This window comes from Anabrus simplex, chromosome 7 (assembly GCF_040414725.1).
Source record: "Anabrus simplex isolate iqAnaSimp1 chromosome 7, ASM4041472v1, whole genome shotgun sequence".
NCBI lineage: Eukaryota > Metazoa > Arthropoda > Insecta > Orthoptera > Tettigoniidae > Anabrus > Anabrus simplex.
In genome coordinates this window covers 183074389-183089503 of record NC_090271.1, presented here as the reverse complement: position 1 = coordinate 183089503, position 15115 = coordinate 183074389, and the positions used below count along the sequence as shown (strand labels likewise).

Here is a 15115-nt window from a genome sequence, read left to right as displayed (position 1 = left end):
TCCAGCCTTTCCTTGGCCATCACAATCTCTTGACTTAAACCCCTGGGGTTTAACCTTTGAGAATACAAATCCTGCCATGTATTCGACTGCTGTTGAAGTTGTGCGCACATTGTGGCAGCCTGTCAAGACAGTACGCACGACACCAGGCATTTTTGATCATCTTCTCTACGATGTACAGTGCCATTTATAGAAAAAAATGTTGCATATGTCTGAACACAGAAAACTGCATATTATCCATTTGGAGGGAACCAGATAAATTCATATGTCTCTGACAATGTGGCCGATGTATGAAGCAAGATGGTGACTTATGGGTGTTCTGGGGTGGAGTTACATGGGGTCGCTGTATACCTCTTCTTGCTAATCAGTTCTCAAAATTACAGGGATGAGACTCTTCATCCAGTAATGGAACTGTATCCCCAGCATTTCAGATGTTTTTGCTTGCTTGCTTGATGACGCTTGTTGTTTTAAGGGGCCTAACATCGAAGGTCATCGGCCCCTCAGATGTTTTTGTCTTACTGGAAAATAATTTGCATTTTTGTTAACACCTTCCTTCATTTGGGTTTACCTGCCTGTTCACTACACCTGAATTCCATTGATCGTGCCTGGAATAAACTGTTAATGAACATTATCATCGTTGTAATCTACAAGACTTATCTCAATGGTAAAGAAGGAAAACTCCAAATAAAAATAGGAGAAAATTTGGCCCAGCTACATAAATAAAGATGATGGGGTACTAAAAGAAAATGGGAACGATCTACCAACAACAAGTCACTAGAAGAAATGACCAACAAATTAAAACTGTTAGCAGAAGAGTTAGCTAATTCTGGAGCAGTGGATCACAGGAATAACCCATCCATTATTTAAAAAAGGAGATAAAACAAATCCAGATAATTACACAGGAATAACACTTCTGGACAGCAAGTACAATTTTTTTCTGCATAATTTACAACAGGATCAAAAAACACTCTAGAACCACAACTTGGAGAATACCAAGGAGAATTTTCTCAACAATCCACATTTTTACTAGATTTTGATGTTTCTTTCTTTTCAGATTTCTGCAGAGGCTTGATCTTTGCTGCAAGCCCTGTACCTTTTTAGTTCTTCAGTTGCAAGTTCTACTACATTGATGGTTTGAGAATCTATTAGATCAACGGTAGTTAAAATAGGTGTGCCAGTGTTTACTTGAAACTTTTCTTGTGGGTCATTGCAATTTAGAAGTATGCTAGGATCTCTGTATTTTCTTGGTTACTATGAGCTAACTTTCCTGATTTATCTCTCAGCAGTAATGTTCTGGGTTCATATTTTTAAAGATGGTATATGCCAAAAGTTTTTTAATAATCTTGTGACTGTTTTTCCTTGAAATTCTCTTCTATCTTTTCTAGGATGTTTTAAAGATGTTTATATTTTGTTTGTCAGATGATTTTATGGGTTGACTTACTTTGTTTTATTAGTTCTAAATTTGATTCGTCGGACTTTTTGGCTGGATAGTTTATCGTAACTTGGAGTCTTCTCTCTATCATCTGGTCGCATTCTTCATTCAACCACTCAGGTTTCTTTCAGGGAATGAATCCTCATCCTATAAATTAATATTTTCCCCAATTTTTCCTCTTGAATTCCAACTTTATCTTCATATTATGATCATTCCTACTTTTGAAAGCTTCGCTCAAACTTATTCGTCTACTAATATCATTCCACACCATCTCTCCACTCACAGCTCAGAAGCATCTCCTCTCCTTACTCAAGTCTTCTCAGTCCAAAGTTTGTAACTTTTTTGTAACACTACTCCTTTGTCGGAAATTATCCAGAACAAAATCATGCTGCAATTGAAATGTATTTAAAGTCTAGCCATTGTTAATTGTCAGTACAGTATATTCTTTTTTTATTGTTATAAAACTACTGATGTATAAGCCTACCATTACAGATAGAGATGGATATTTTCAATTGCAAGCAGTATCTTTTAAACACTTTTGACAACATTGTGAATTTTCTGTAGAGCAGCAGTTCCCATAAAAGGTATGCCATGACACACTAGTATCTCCCAAAACTACCTGATTTTACCATGAAAAAATAATACATGGGAAAAATATTAATACATAAAAACAGGCATGTGTATGAAATATTTTAGTAATTTTATTTATTAACCTTAGAGAACTAAAAGATGTAACAGAAACTGGTAAATTAAGAATGTTCAGTAATTATGGTACACTACTGTTGCAACCCAATGAGAAATGTGTGGTTCTTTACTTTTGCACAATTGTTCAAAACAAGGAAGAATCACAGGTAAACACACGTGCTATTCTTAAACTACAGTTTAATCTTCAGTTTTTTTAATTTTAATGTTGATCAGTGCTGGAAAAGTACGTTGCTGAAAACTGTACTAGTTGTGTCATAGGCCATGAGTGATTGACATGACTCAAGTGTGTCCAGCAGAACTTCAAGAATGGTTTCCTTTAATAGAAAGAAGAGAAAAAGGGATATGATAACATGGACACAGAAATGCATAATTACACAGTTATTGAACATTTAGTAACAATAGTGTAATCTTGCACTCTCAGCACTGTAAACTGTCTGTAAATTCAGCAGGGACACTCTGTTCACGTATCAGATCAAATGTTCAAAGTGACCTCTTCCTGAATAGACATTCGCTCATCTTCACTTTGAGTGCTGAAGATGATTAAAAATGCCTGGTGTAGTGTATACTGTCTGACAGGCTGCCACAGTGAGTGTACAGAGTTGGTTTTTCATCTACAGCAGTTTAATGCATGTCAGACTTTACATGCCCCCAAAGTTCAGAGGGTTCAAGTCAGGAGAGCATGGTAGCCAAGCAAAGGTCAGATAACTCTGCATTTAAGTATTTCCGGACCCACGTTCTAATACCCTCCTTTTCTTCTCTCTATATGAGGAATCCCTTCCTTAAGTTTTGCCATTGAGTATTGATACAGCCTATATACTTTCTGTTAAGGTTCATGATCTATTGGAAATACTTCCTAGCATCTGAAATCCTTCCAATGTAGGCCAGTTGTGCCAAAATATTCCCCAAGGCAAAGCAGTGTGCTGTGAACCACAAAAGTCTGAGGACTGCTGCTACAGAGTATGATAGGTATATTAATTATTAGGACACTTAATATTTTTGTAAATTTCACACAAGATAATTAGATAAAGAGGAGGTGTTCATGGTCAGTAAAAAGGTGTTTATCAATTGAAGACTAAAAATGCTTAAACTTATTTTGTATTTGGTTTAAAATTCACACTTTTCAAGTATTTGCAGGTCAGTTCTGTAAACATAGTTGGACTGTATACTTTTAACATAGTAAAAGACTAAAATTTGAATAAAAATGAAGTCGCTCTTCAACACACAGTATTGAAGTACCAATACATAGCAAAAGCATCAGCAATATAGAGGCCATTTGTATTAAACCCACATGCAAATATCAAAAAATAAAAATATTACAGTTTATCTAAGCAACAGTTATTTATTTAAAAAGCTTTATTTATACCACAAATTTATATGATGGTTTGTTGCAAGCAGAAGTATAGCAAGAAGTATGAATCTCTCTTATAAAAGAAAAAAATCAGCAAGCAAAACTATGTTATATATTAAAAATAAAATTCAATTCCTCAAAGTTAGAGATTAACTGGAATGAGGTTCAAATTTAAATAGAAATGAACTAGTGTCAAGGACTTCTTAGTAAATGAAGATTCTCAATGAAATATGAATATGTCAAGTTTGGGTGAGGTGAATGACAGGTGAACAATATATGTCAGCCTGTACAGTGCCTACAGTAAAATTTGGCAGAAGTAGAGTGACAGTGTTAGAGAAATAAAGACATTTTGACCAGCTGTGTTGCCAGCAGTAGAAGACCAGTTCAAAGATGATTAATGCTCCCTACCATAAAGTGGGGTCTGTTGGTAAGTGTTTGTGAATGATACGTTATAGAAATGGACTGGCCAGCCTTTAAAATACCTGAAAAACATTATGAATCAAAGGTTTATTGCAGCAAAAAGCCAGAATAGATATACAATGAACATACAGTACAATAAAAGATATCTACTTGTAGTTAATCACTGCACAATTTTGTTAATATTTGTCTTATTGCACATATTAGCATGATACCAGGTACATTGATTGTTGCAAAGTTGACATATACAATCCCCACCTGGAAAGTGAAATTTTTTGTTGGTGCAGAGCTTGTGGTGAAAACCATTCATTGCAAATCGTGTGATGGCGTGTCTCAGTTTGTAGTTGGCCTGTCTCCAGTCTTCTGTCAGTAAGGGATCCGTTGTATAAAATTCGCTCCAGATGGCGTACCTTTTCTCAAGCAATATTTGATAGGTTTTTTCAAAAGTCTTGGTATTTGGTAGATGCAATTGCAACCTCATATCTTCTATGAAGAAGCTTTCCTTAATTATAATGTAGGTCAGCCTTGATGGTGCTGATATTCCTTCTCCAAGCACAGGTGACAGAACAACCACCTAAATCATCTGAAGCACAAAAAGAGAGGGAAAAGTCCAGCGCAGAGGACAGTGGAAGTAGGCCAAGTTTCATAGAAGAGTTTGTTAGACAGGGTGAACGAGATGGTGCCACATCTCCAGAGAAGAACCAAGTACCGGTACCAAAAACCAATGAATGGAAAACAGTTTCTCCACGAACAATTTCATTTGACTACAATAAGGATATTATTGGAAACAAAAGGGAAGAAATCGAAAGTGAACTCCAGGCTGCAGACAAAATGGCTTCGTTATATGTTGGCCGACTGAGGAAAACCATGACTATTGAAAATATCCGAAACTACCTAAGGAAAAATGGAATCATGGAAAATGTACATTGTGAAGATCTACAATTGACGGGTAAAAGAAAAGCTTTCATATAGGCTTTCCCTTTAATCATCTCGAAGTAACGGGAAGAGAAGGCTTTTGGCCAAAGGGAATTGTGGTTAGAAGGTTTCGCTTTTGGATATACCGAGAAGTCAAAAATGTGGAACTCAACTAAATGTCTTTATGTTTTACTTTTATGGAATATAGGAGGGTTACAAAATGCCTTCTTAAACATACCTACAGAAACTATAACAAAATACGATATTATCACCATGGAAACTTTCCTCACTAAACACTATAACATTCAAGGTTTCTACGGATTCCATTTGTTTGCCCAACCGACTGAAGGTCAACCAGCAGGAGGAGTCTCCATCTTCTGCAAACCGTGCCTTGGTGCAATACAGAAAATAATAAAAGAAGATAACATGGTCATAATAAAAACTACAGAGATAACTGCCGTGGGCATATTTATTAATCCAAAAGCAGACACAGAAACTGAAGTGGAGAAAGTGATGAAGGTAATTGTAGAAACAAATAATGGCCCAAGAGTTATCCTAGCTGGAGATTCAAATGCAAGGATCGACAAGCCAAACACAAAAGCGGATCTGTTGCTGGAGATACTATTTGAGGAAGGTTACACACTTAACAAACCAGACCAAAAGGCACATATACCACCAAACGGCACTAGTACAATTGACCTCATTTTCTTCAGAGGAGAAGATATGAACCTTATAAAGCAAGAAGGACTCTGGACATCAGCAATGACTCTTATTAGGAAACACATTCCAATAGTCACAACAATCAGCATCCACCAGTTACCCTGACAAAACAATCCAGAACCCTACACCACATCCAGGAAGGTAGACATATATGAACTCGCAAAGATTGTAGACAAAATAACATAAGCAATGTCACAAATCAACCAGAATGAATTGGAAAAATCTTTAGAAGTCTGTACTACAACACTCTTGTCATGCACAATCCCCTACAAGAGAAGGAGCGCAACCATGGTCTGACAAGGAATCCCATATTAAAAGAAAAAAGACATTGGCAACATTACATCAGGCAAGAACCTCAGTGCAAGAGATGGATCTATCCCAATACACAAGAGAAAGAAAATCATTTAAAGAACTAATAAAAATGAAAAGTACATCTTGCTTCCTCTTCTACGCAACAAGACAAGCTGAAAATGCCAAAAAGGATCCCTTCACAGCACTCAGAAAGAGAAGAATAATGCCCACGAAAGAGGTTCCAATAGAAACATGGGAACATCATTTTGAAAACATACTCAACCAGCAGCATAAGGAGACTGCATAGAATTTTCTGCATATGAAAGAGTAGACACACCTTCCCGAATCACTACAATAGAGATAAAACAAGTAATAATGAAAGCAAAAAATAAAAAGGCTCCAGGACCAGATGGCATATGTGCTGAACACCTCAAGGATTCTTTTCACATAACGGAAGAGTACTGGATAAGCTTATTTAACAAATGCATCATGACTGGAAAAATCCCAGAAGCGTGGAGAAACTCAACTATAAAAGTTATTTTCAAAGGGAAAGGTGATATTAATGATCCAGACTCATACCGTGGAATTGCACTGGAAAATATGCCATATAAAATGTTCTCAAATATCTTAACGAACAGACTTACGAAAATATAGACTCAGCTCTCCCAGAAAATCAGTTCAGCTTTCAGAAGGGGAGAATCACCCAACACGCTATCACTTACCTGATAGAGCAGATACAAGATACCCTACGAAACCCTGGGGGAAAAAAAAAAAAAAATCTACAGTCTTCATAGACTACAAGAAAGCTTTCGACAACATAGACACTCGTCCACAAACTTAAACAGATGGTCAGGAAGACTAACCCACTTACAAAAATAACAAAAATGTTGAGCCACAACTACATTCAAATAGATGATGGAGTCACATTATCAAACAAACAGACAAATGGTGTTCTTCAAGGTGATTCAATGAGTCCTACACTATTCAATATTATGACAACAGATATCACCTCAATCGTCGAAAACACCTCAACTACTCTAATAATGTACACAGATGACATGGTCCTAGGATCAGCTGATATAAAAGAATTACCGGTACAAGAAGTGCTATTAAAACTCGAAAGATGGACAGAAAAAACCAAACAAATGACCTTCAGGAAAGGAGGGAGGAAAACTCCAAAAGACACTTCGATTTTCCACGATTCAAAATTTAAATACTTAGGTATTACCCTCCAAACAACGCTGACATCTTTCAGAATACATGTACAAGAAAGGGCAGCTGCAGCAATAAAACCAACATAACATCAAAAATCTCCAACAGCTCGCAACCCAAACAGGAATGAACCTCTTTCAAACTACAATAATGCCAATAGCTACCTACGGACCGAACATAATATGGGATACTCTTACAGTAAAAGACCACCTAACACTCGAAGAAATTAAGGTCCGAGTTATGAAAAGATGCTTGAAAAACATTATGCTATTAGGTTTCTAATAGATGTCAGGAGTGGGGGGTGGAGGCCATTTCATGTTTCTTTGATAACTACAAGCAGTTTGGATTTCTGAAGGCTTCATCACAGACATCTCACCAACTTCCGTGAGGACTCCTTCAGAATACTGAGACACCACATCCTTGTGGTGTAGTATTATCACTCACTGGCCAAAGTATCAACATTTGACCATACTGCATACACTGCATGTATTAAGATGTTAACCTGTGACTCTTAGAGATAAATAACTCTTGTAACAGTACTCTTTGTCTCCAGAGTGTTTGCAATTTAAACTAAAATATAATATGATGTGTAAACATGTACATTCTTTGATGAGTAGTCTCTTTATTGTGAGGGTGTTAATTCATAGATAAAAGAAAATCTTTGTCACTAAAATAAGAAGGAAATACTATGAGATAATAATAATAATAATAATAATAATAATAATAATAATAATAATAATAATAATAATAATAATAATAATAATAATAATAATAATTTCAGTATTTAAGCTGCATATGTGACACCTCAAAAGTATCCCATCCCCATGTTCTAATTTGGAAATATTCACTACACGAACGTTCATCTGATAGCATCACATTACATACTGTCCATTTTATAAAACATTTTAGTGAAATAGCATATCATTCCTTTATTTTAAATTTAGTATTTACAGCCAGTAAGTTTATATATTCTATACTAATGCATTCATTATCAGAAACATCTCCAGCAACATTATACTTCATAAATATATGTTAGAGTAGTATGTTCACCTCATGCTTTCATATTTTATCATTCCATTATATTTTTCCTGCTAGCGCCACAGTGATAGGGTAGCCAGTCAGCCTCTTACCTGGGGGCCCCAGGTTCAATTCCTGGCCAACTTGGGGATTTTTACCTGGATCTAAGGGCTGGTTTGGGGTTCACTAGCCTACAATATTACAACCAAGGAGCTATCCGATGGTGAGATAGCGGCCCTAATCTACAAAGTCAAGAGTAATGACCGAGTGGATTCATCACGCTCAACATGTATCAGCTCAATCTGCAGCCCTTCAGAATGAGCAGTGATAACTTGGTAGGCCAACATCGATCAGGACAGTAATGCCACATTTAAAAAAATAAATTAAGCCTATTATATTTTTTCCAGGTTTCGTTGGCATGGAAATATTTAAACCAACGTGGGAACCAAAAATGAAATGTGCGCTCAAAATCTATAATTAAGTTCTGCTGAAATTCTGATTACTTTTTCCAGCAATCATCATCTAAATCATAGGATGAGATAACTATGTCACATTGCCCCTAGATTCTCACTATGGTGAAGTGATTTCATCCCAGCCTAGTAAGTGGGATTCTTAAAATGAAAATTAATAACCTTGTGTTTTCAATTCCATGACATATTGCAGGTCGGTAGCAATTATCAATCAATAGTCACAAGTTTGCTCTTCATCACTGATGTCCGTCTCTTATTCTATACTGAACACTAGGTAGTTCCAATAGAGCACTCCAATGAAAGTAAAATGTACTATGGTAGGTTCTCCTACCCAGTGTTTCACTTAGATCACCATAGATAGTTATTCCCCACGTACATCACAGTCCATTGGCACACAAACCAAATTACATTAATATGTGAAAGATCTATGGGAACTCATTTTAGAACATAATTCAAATTAAAGTACAAATTGCTTTGGAGATGCTTCTGCGAGCTAGGCTACATCCAGGCCACGAAGCTGTGTGCGGCAGTGCAAGCATGCACACAACCAAACCTGGAAAGAGACGCCTACACTCGAGAGCGGTGTCCACGTAGCTGTGGTACTCTTGTTCTGTGAGGGTACCTGTCCGGTGCCATGGGGCATGGTGACGTGTACCCTTCGACCCAGTCTCCAGAGGGGCAGTGTCCAGGTCATCCTCGTCGTCATCATCATCATCACCAATCTGAAACAATGCATACTGAATGTCATTAAACATACTCAAAATGACAAAGTTTACTGATAAAATACTGCATAAGACATTTAATCTCATCAGTTTATCGCAAATGTTATGCCTACAATGCTGCAGAACATGGAGAGAAGTGGAATACCGATTAGATGTCTGTCGCGCCACTAATGGTGCAGATATCGAAGTTTGTGAGGTATGTAAACGAACATTTTGAGTTACCTACTTGTAGAAACAAACCGCAAGTAAATATCTCTACTACTTCTCAAGTTATTAAATTTTATATTATTATACCTTTAACCCGGGCACCTTGTATTGAGGCTTCAACTCTGAGGGTCTGGGGTTAGATTCCCAGCAGAGTCAGATATTTTAATCGTGCCTGGTTAATTCCTCTGACTTGAGGACTGGGTGTTTGTGTTTGGCCAAATACAGTAGAGTCTTTACTGTATTTGGTTTGGCCCAACACACTTCTCTTCATATACATATAACACTACTAATCACAACAGAAGCATGCAACAGTGAAAACATTCCTCCACATACAATCTGCATCAGCAAGGGCATCCGTCCGTAAGATAGGACCAAGTCTACTAGATGGAAGAAAAAGAAGCAGAAGAGGAGGAAGAATAATAATTTTAAGACATGAGTATATGACAGATCGGACACTACAAAAAAAAAAAAAAAAGAACAAAGTACAGTCATCTCTACACAGGCCACCCAGGCCCTTAGAGGGGTGGAAGGTAAAGGCTTCCACTATCCGTAACTCCTGCACTTGATGGGTAGAGTGGTTAGTTCTACGCCTGGCTACCTTTGCCTGCACGAATGAACCTGGTACTCATTTTTGGTGTAGGCTGAGTGAACCACAGGGCCATGTGCACCTCCGGAAGTGGAAATCACATTTCTTAAATTTTTCGATTTCCTGAAGAATCGAACCCACGTCCTTCTGGGCAAACCAAGCACGCCTTTACCGCTTCGGACAGGCAGTCCCAGGCTAACACAAAGGTGATATTTATAAAACTGTACCTAGCCTATGTAACTAAATTACTGAAGGTTTTGTGCCTACGTAGCCTATACGCTACGAGGTGTTTTTTTTTTTGCATGCGGGATAAACTGTAGTTGAACAGCTTATCTCTGTGGTGTAGTGGTTAGCGTGATTAGCTGCCACCCCCGGAGGCCCGGGTTCGATTCCCGGCTCGGCCACGAAATTTCAAAAGTGGTGCGAGGGCTGGAACGGGGTCCACTCAGCCTCTGGAGGTCAACTGAGTAGAGGTGGGTTCGATTCCCATCTCAGCCATCCTGGAAGTGGTTTTCCGTGGTTTCCCACTTCTCCTCCAGGCGAATGCCGGGATGGTACCTAACTTAAGGCCACGGCCGCTTCCTTCCCTCTTCCTTGCCTATCCCTTCCAATCTTCCCATCCCTCCACAAGGCCCCTGTTCAGCATAGCAGGTGAGGCCGCCTGGGCGAGGTATTGGTCATTCTCCCCAGTTGTATCCCCCGACCAAGTGTCTGAAGCTCCAGGACACTGCCCTTGAGGCGGTAGAGGTGGGATCCCTCGCTGAGTCCGAGGGAAAAGCCGACCCTGGAGGGTAAACAGATGATGATGATGATGATGATGATGAACAGCTTATAAGCCAACTGTCTCTTGACAGAGGTATATTCTACTAATAATTATGTTCTTGGCCATACTTATTTTATATCATAAAAATAGCAAACACTCGAACACAAGTAGGTTGATCTTCCAACTTCATCTGTGGGTCTTGAGGTGTCTGGTTAAAAACCACCAGAAACAAACACTAATTTCACACGAAAAGTAAGCATGTCCTTGTGGTTCAAAGGTTAAAAGTACTAGAAAAATATTTCACGGTGAACTTACCTACTAGTCTTTTCTAGAAGGCACAGAGAAAGAAGCAGGAATAGAAACAGATCTCTGGTGTTTTCACGGTCCCTACTTCTCGTAATACTTCGTTTGGTAGCTCGCATGCCAGCATTATTTATTTCTTATCAGTCCTGCCCGAATCGACAAAAGCAAATTTATCATTTGGGTCTCATTCTATTTTCGACTTTAGTTTTAATAATAACTGAGAAACATTTTCTCCAATTTCACATTTGACCATGGCAATACTAAGCGCAACGATGCAAATTTGCTAGCTCATGAAATGGATTTGTGTTACTAGCATCACAGTATTTCAGCGAATTACACCAGAAATTAACGGTGTTCATGCTCGAGACCATTTTTCATGGGACATATTTTTCCAATTGACAAATTAATCTTTGTGCTGGAGTCGAATTTACATGATTCAAGAAGAGGAATCAACGACTCTATGACAACATTAAGTGCTTTTGATACTCGCAGTGACACAAAACTTTGATTTGGCCGGAAGCCCTTACAGCAAGTGCCTTACTGATGGACAAATTGACAAATGAAACATTCCATTAAATTTACTAAGTGATTTTAAAAGAATTTTAAGAAAAAACCGCCAGGTTAATACGAAAATACTTCTGAAATCCACCAGAATTTCCATTAGCTACTAGATAGACAAAAAAAAAAAATTCCTGTCAAACAGGCATCCAGAACCACCAGATTTGGTGGGAAAACCACTACATCGGCACTACTGGATGGCCCAATGGGGAAAGCACACAATTTGCCTCAATGAGCGCAGATATACTTCGAGAAACGTTCAGTTTCTCCAGAGAACTTCCCTTCGTTATTTCCTGTCGATCTCGGTCTGTGATCAGCTTTCTTCAGACTGGAGCGTGCTATTACATACGAAGACCAATGTCCTCCAAGATGTACGAGTAATTAATGTTCAATATTAGCTTTCTTGTAGACTCCGTGGCTCAGACAGAGCACCGGCCTCTCACCACGGGGTTCCCTGGTTCAAATCCCTGTCACTACGTGAGATTTGTGCTGGACAAAGCGGAGGCTGGACAGGTTTTTCTCCGGGTACTCCGGTTTTCCCTGTCATATTTCATTCCATCAACACTCTAAAATATAATTTCATTTCATATATCATTCATTAATCATTGTCCCCGAGGAGTGCGACAGCCTTCGGCAGCCGGTACAATTCCTATCCTTGCCGCTAGATAGGGGCTTCATTCATTCCTTCCATTTCTGTCCCGGTCGAATGACTTGTGAAATAACTTCTTGTCCTTCATGCAAAACTGGATAAAAATGTGTAGTGTTCACTATGTGACCTATTTCTTCTTGGTGTTCTACGTGGTTTCATTAAATTGAAAAATCCTCACAATAATAAGGGGCAGCAGGTAAATACAATAAAAAAAAATTAAAAAAGAATAAGTTCTTAACAATCTTCAAAACTGACAATTATTCGATCGGAAGAGATTCGCCAATAACAACGTCAAGTATTAAAATATTCTCATTTTATACAACAGGAATTTGGAAGTCAAATAATATATGAAAAAGAATACACGAAACTTATGGAGAGGGAGAGAGAGTACCCAGAGAAAGAGCACATGCATTCTCAATTCATGAAAACAGCTCAATAGCTTCTATTTCGAAGACAGCGTCTTAACCCTATTAAAAATAATACTACCAAGGCCTCGATTACTACGTTTATTGCTAAGTTGTATAAAATAAGCCCACCGAACAACAATCTAGTCGCCTCTGGAGAAAGCATTACAAAAACCATTTAATAGCGTGTAACTCCACCCCTGGACGTGATAACCGCCCGGATTCTTTGTGATGAATGCTGTCTTCAGCTACATTATCGCACGGGGTAAAATGAGCCATCATGTAGTTCATTGTGTCGACTAAATTAATCGTGTATGTACCGTCTGGCTTTCTTAAGGAAGTCGGAACAGCCTCCAAATACTGATGACGATATCCCATTCACACAAGAAGTAGCCGCGGCCATACGGGACCTAAATCACAATAAAGCACCCGGAGAAGACGGAATAACATGTGACATACTAAAATTTCCTTCCAGAAATTACCATCATACATAACAGCGCTCTTCAATGGATATCTTAAAACTGGATGTTTTCGAAGAGTATGGAAAAGAAAACAGTGATGATGTTTCTAAATATCGACCAATAAGTCTATTGAACGTAGTCGCCAAAGTGCTAGAAAAGCTCCTCATAAATCGCATAATGCACCACATTAACTCTAGAGACGTACTAAATAGAAACCAGTATGGTTTCACGCCACAAACTGCAACAGTCGATGCATTGATGGCAGTCAAGCAGTTTCTTGAAGGTGGACTCATAAACGAAAAGAACGTCGCAATGATAAGTTTGGACGTGAAAGGGGCCTTTGATGCGGCCTGGTGGCCTGGGATCTTGAACGCACCGAAAGGGTTCAACTGCCCTAAAAACCTCTACAAACTCACGCAAAGCTATCTCAGTGAGAGGAGATGCACTCTGAAAGCAGACTCGAGCGTCATAGAAAGAAGCATAAGTAAAGGATGTCCACAGGGTACGTGCTGCAGACCGGGATATTGGAACATCCAGTACGACTCACTTTTAAATCTGAACTACAAGGACTGCACGAAGGTGATTGCATTTGCAGATGATGTGCTCATCCTCGTCGAAGGAAAGAACAAACTGGAGATAGAAAATAATGCAAACTTAGAACTAAGTAAAACATCGACTTGGGCCAGACAAAACAAAGTTTTGTTTAATGAGCAGAAATCTCAAACAATGACAACAACACGCAAGAGAGAAGTTGCAAATATATTTAAACAACGAGACACTGAAAGAATTAAACTGCATAAAATATCTTGGAGTCATTATAGACAACAGATTTAAGTTCGACCAGCACATAGAATACGTAGCTGATAAATGCTCGAAACTTATTCATGCTCTCTCAAAGTCTGCCAAAATAAATTGGGGACTTCGCCCTGATGTTATGAAGATTATATATAAAGGAGCTATTCTACCTATCCTGTCTTACGGAATACCATTATGGATACAATCCACAACCAAGTCGTATAATGCAATGAAATTAAGAAGAGTGCAACGACTAATAAACATTAAAATGGCTAAGGCCTACCGTATAACATCACATGAGGCACTATGAATCATAACCGGATTAACTCCCATCGTGATAGAACTTGGAGAAATTGCCAGACACTATGACATAACGAAACGGACTGGAGAAATGGTAGTGGGAAAAGAGACTCTGAAACTTGATTCCAGGATGTGTTATAAACAATGGTCTCACCCGGCTCAAACGGTTAAAATACAGGACAAAATGGTTGACTAACACTACCCATTCCAAATCTATACAGATGGAAGCAAAAGTGAGGCTGGAGTTGGATCTGGAATAATTCTGTACAGTCACTATGAACCTCCTCAAGAATACCAATTCAAATTACACAATATCTGTTAAAATAATCAAGCAGAACAATACTCAATATTGAAGGCACTGGAGAAATTACAAGACATCAACCACGAAAATAGAGCAGCAATTATTTACACTGATAGTAAAGAAACTCTCTACCTACTCAAAAACAATGGAAAAAGCAACAATCTCGTAGAAGAAATCAGAAGGCAGATGAGAGACCTACAACTACAAAACTGGGAAATACACTTCTCATGGGTTAAGGCTCATGTCGGCACAGAAGGCAACGAAACTGCTGATCAATTGGCGAAACAAGCAGCCAGCAGGACAGACCTAGAAGTGACTTTCAATCAAATTCCTGATGGCGCAGTAAAAAAGGTATTGCGTGAGAGAAGTTTACAATTGTGGGAAGAAGAGTGGAGAGAAACGTCCAATGGATCAATAACGAAAGCATATTTCCCAAGTGTTAAAGCGAGACTCGACTCAAAAATTATCTTAAGCCACAATATGACGGTTATGATGACGGGGCATGGAAAAATAGGGACCAATCTGCATAGATTTAAAATCTA

General features: G+C 38.4%; 1 protein-coding gene across 1 annotated transcript in view; it reads right to left on the bottom strand.

Annotated features, from left to right (window-relative positions):
* The window catches only part of spir (spire type actin nucleation factor), a 699692-nt gene that overhangs the window by 24858 nt on the left and 659719 nt on the right, over positions 1-15115 (bottom strand). The window contains exon 9 of the mRNA XM_067151497.2: positions 9096-9246. Coding sequence (XP_067007598.2) covers positions 9096-9246 — 151 coding nt within the window. The remainder of the gene's footprint in view (positions 1-9095; positions 9247-15115) is intronic.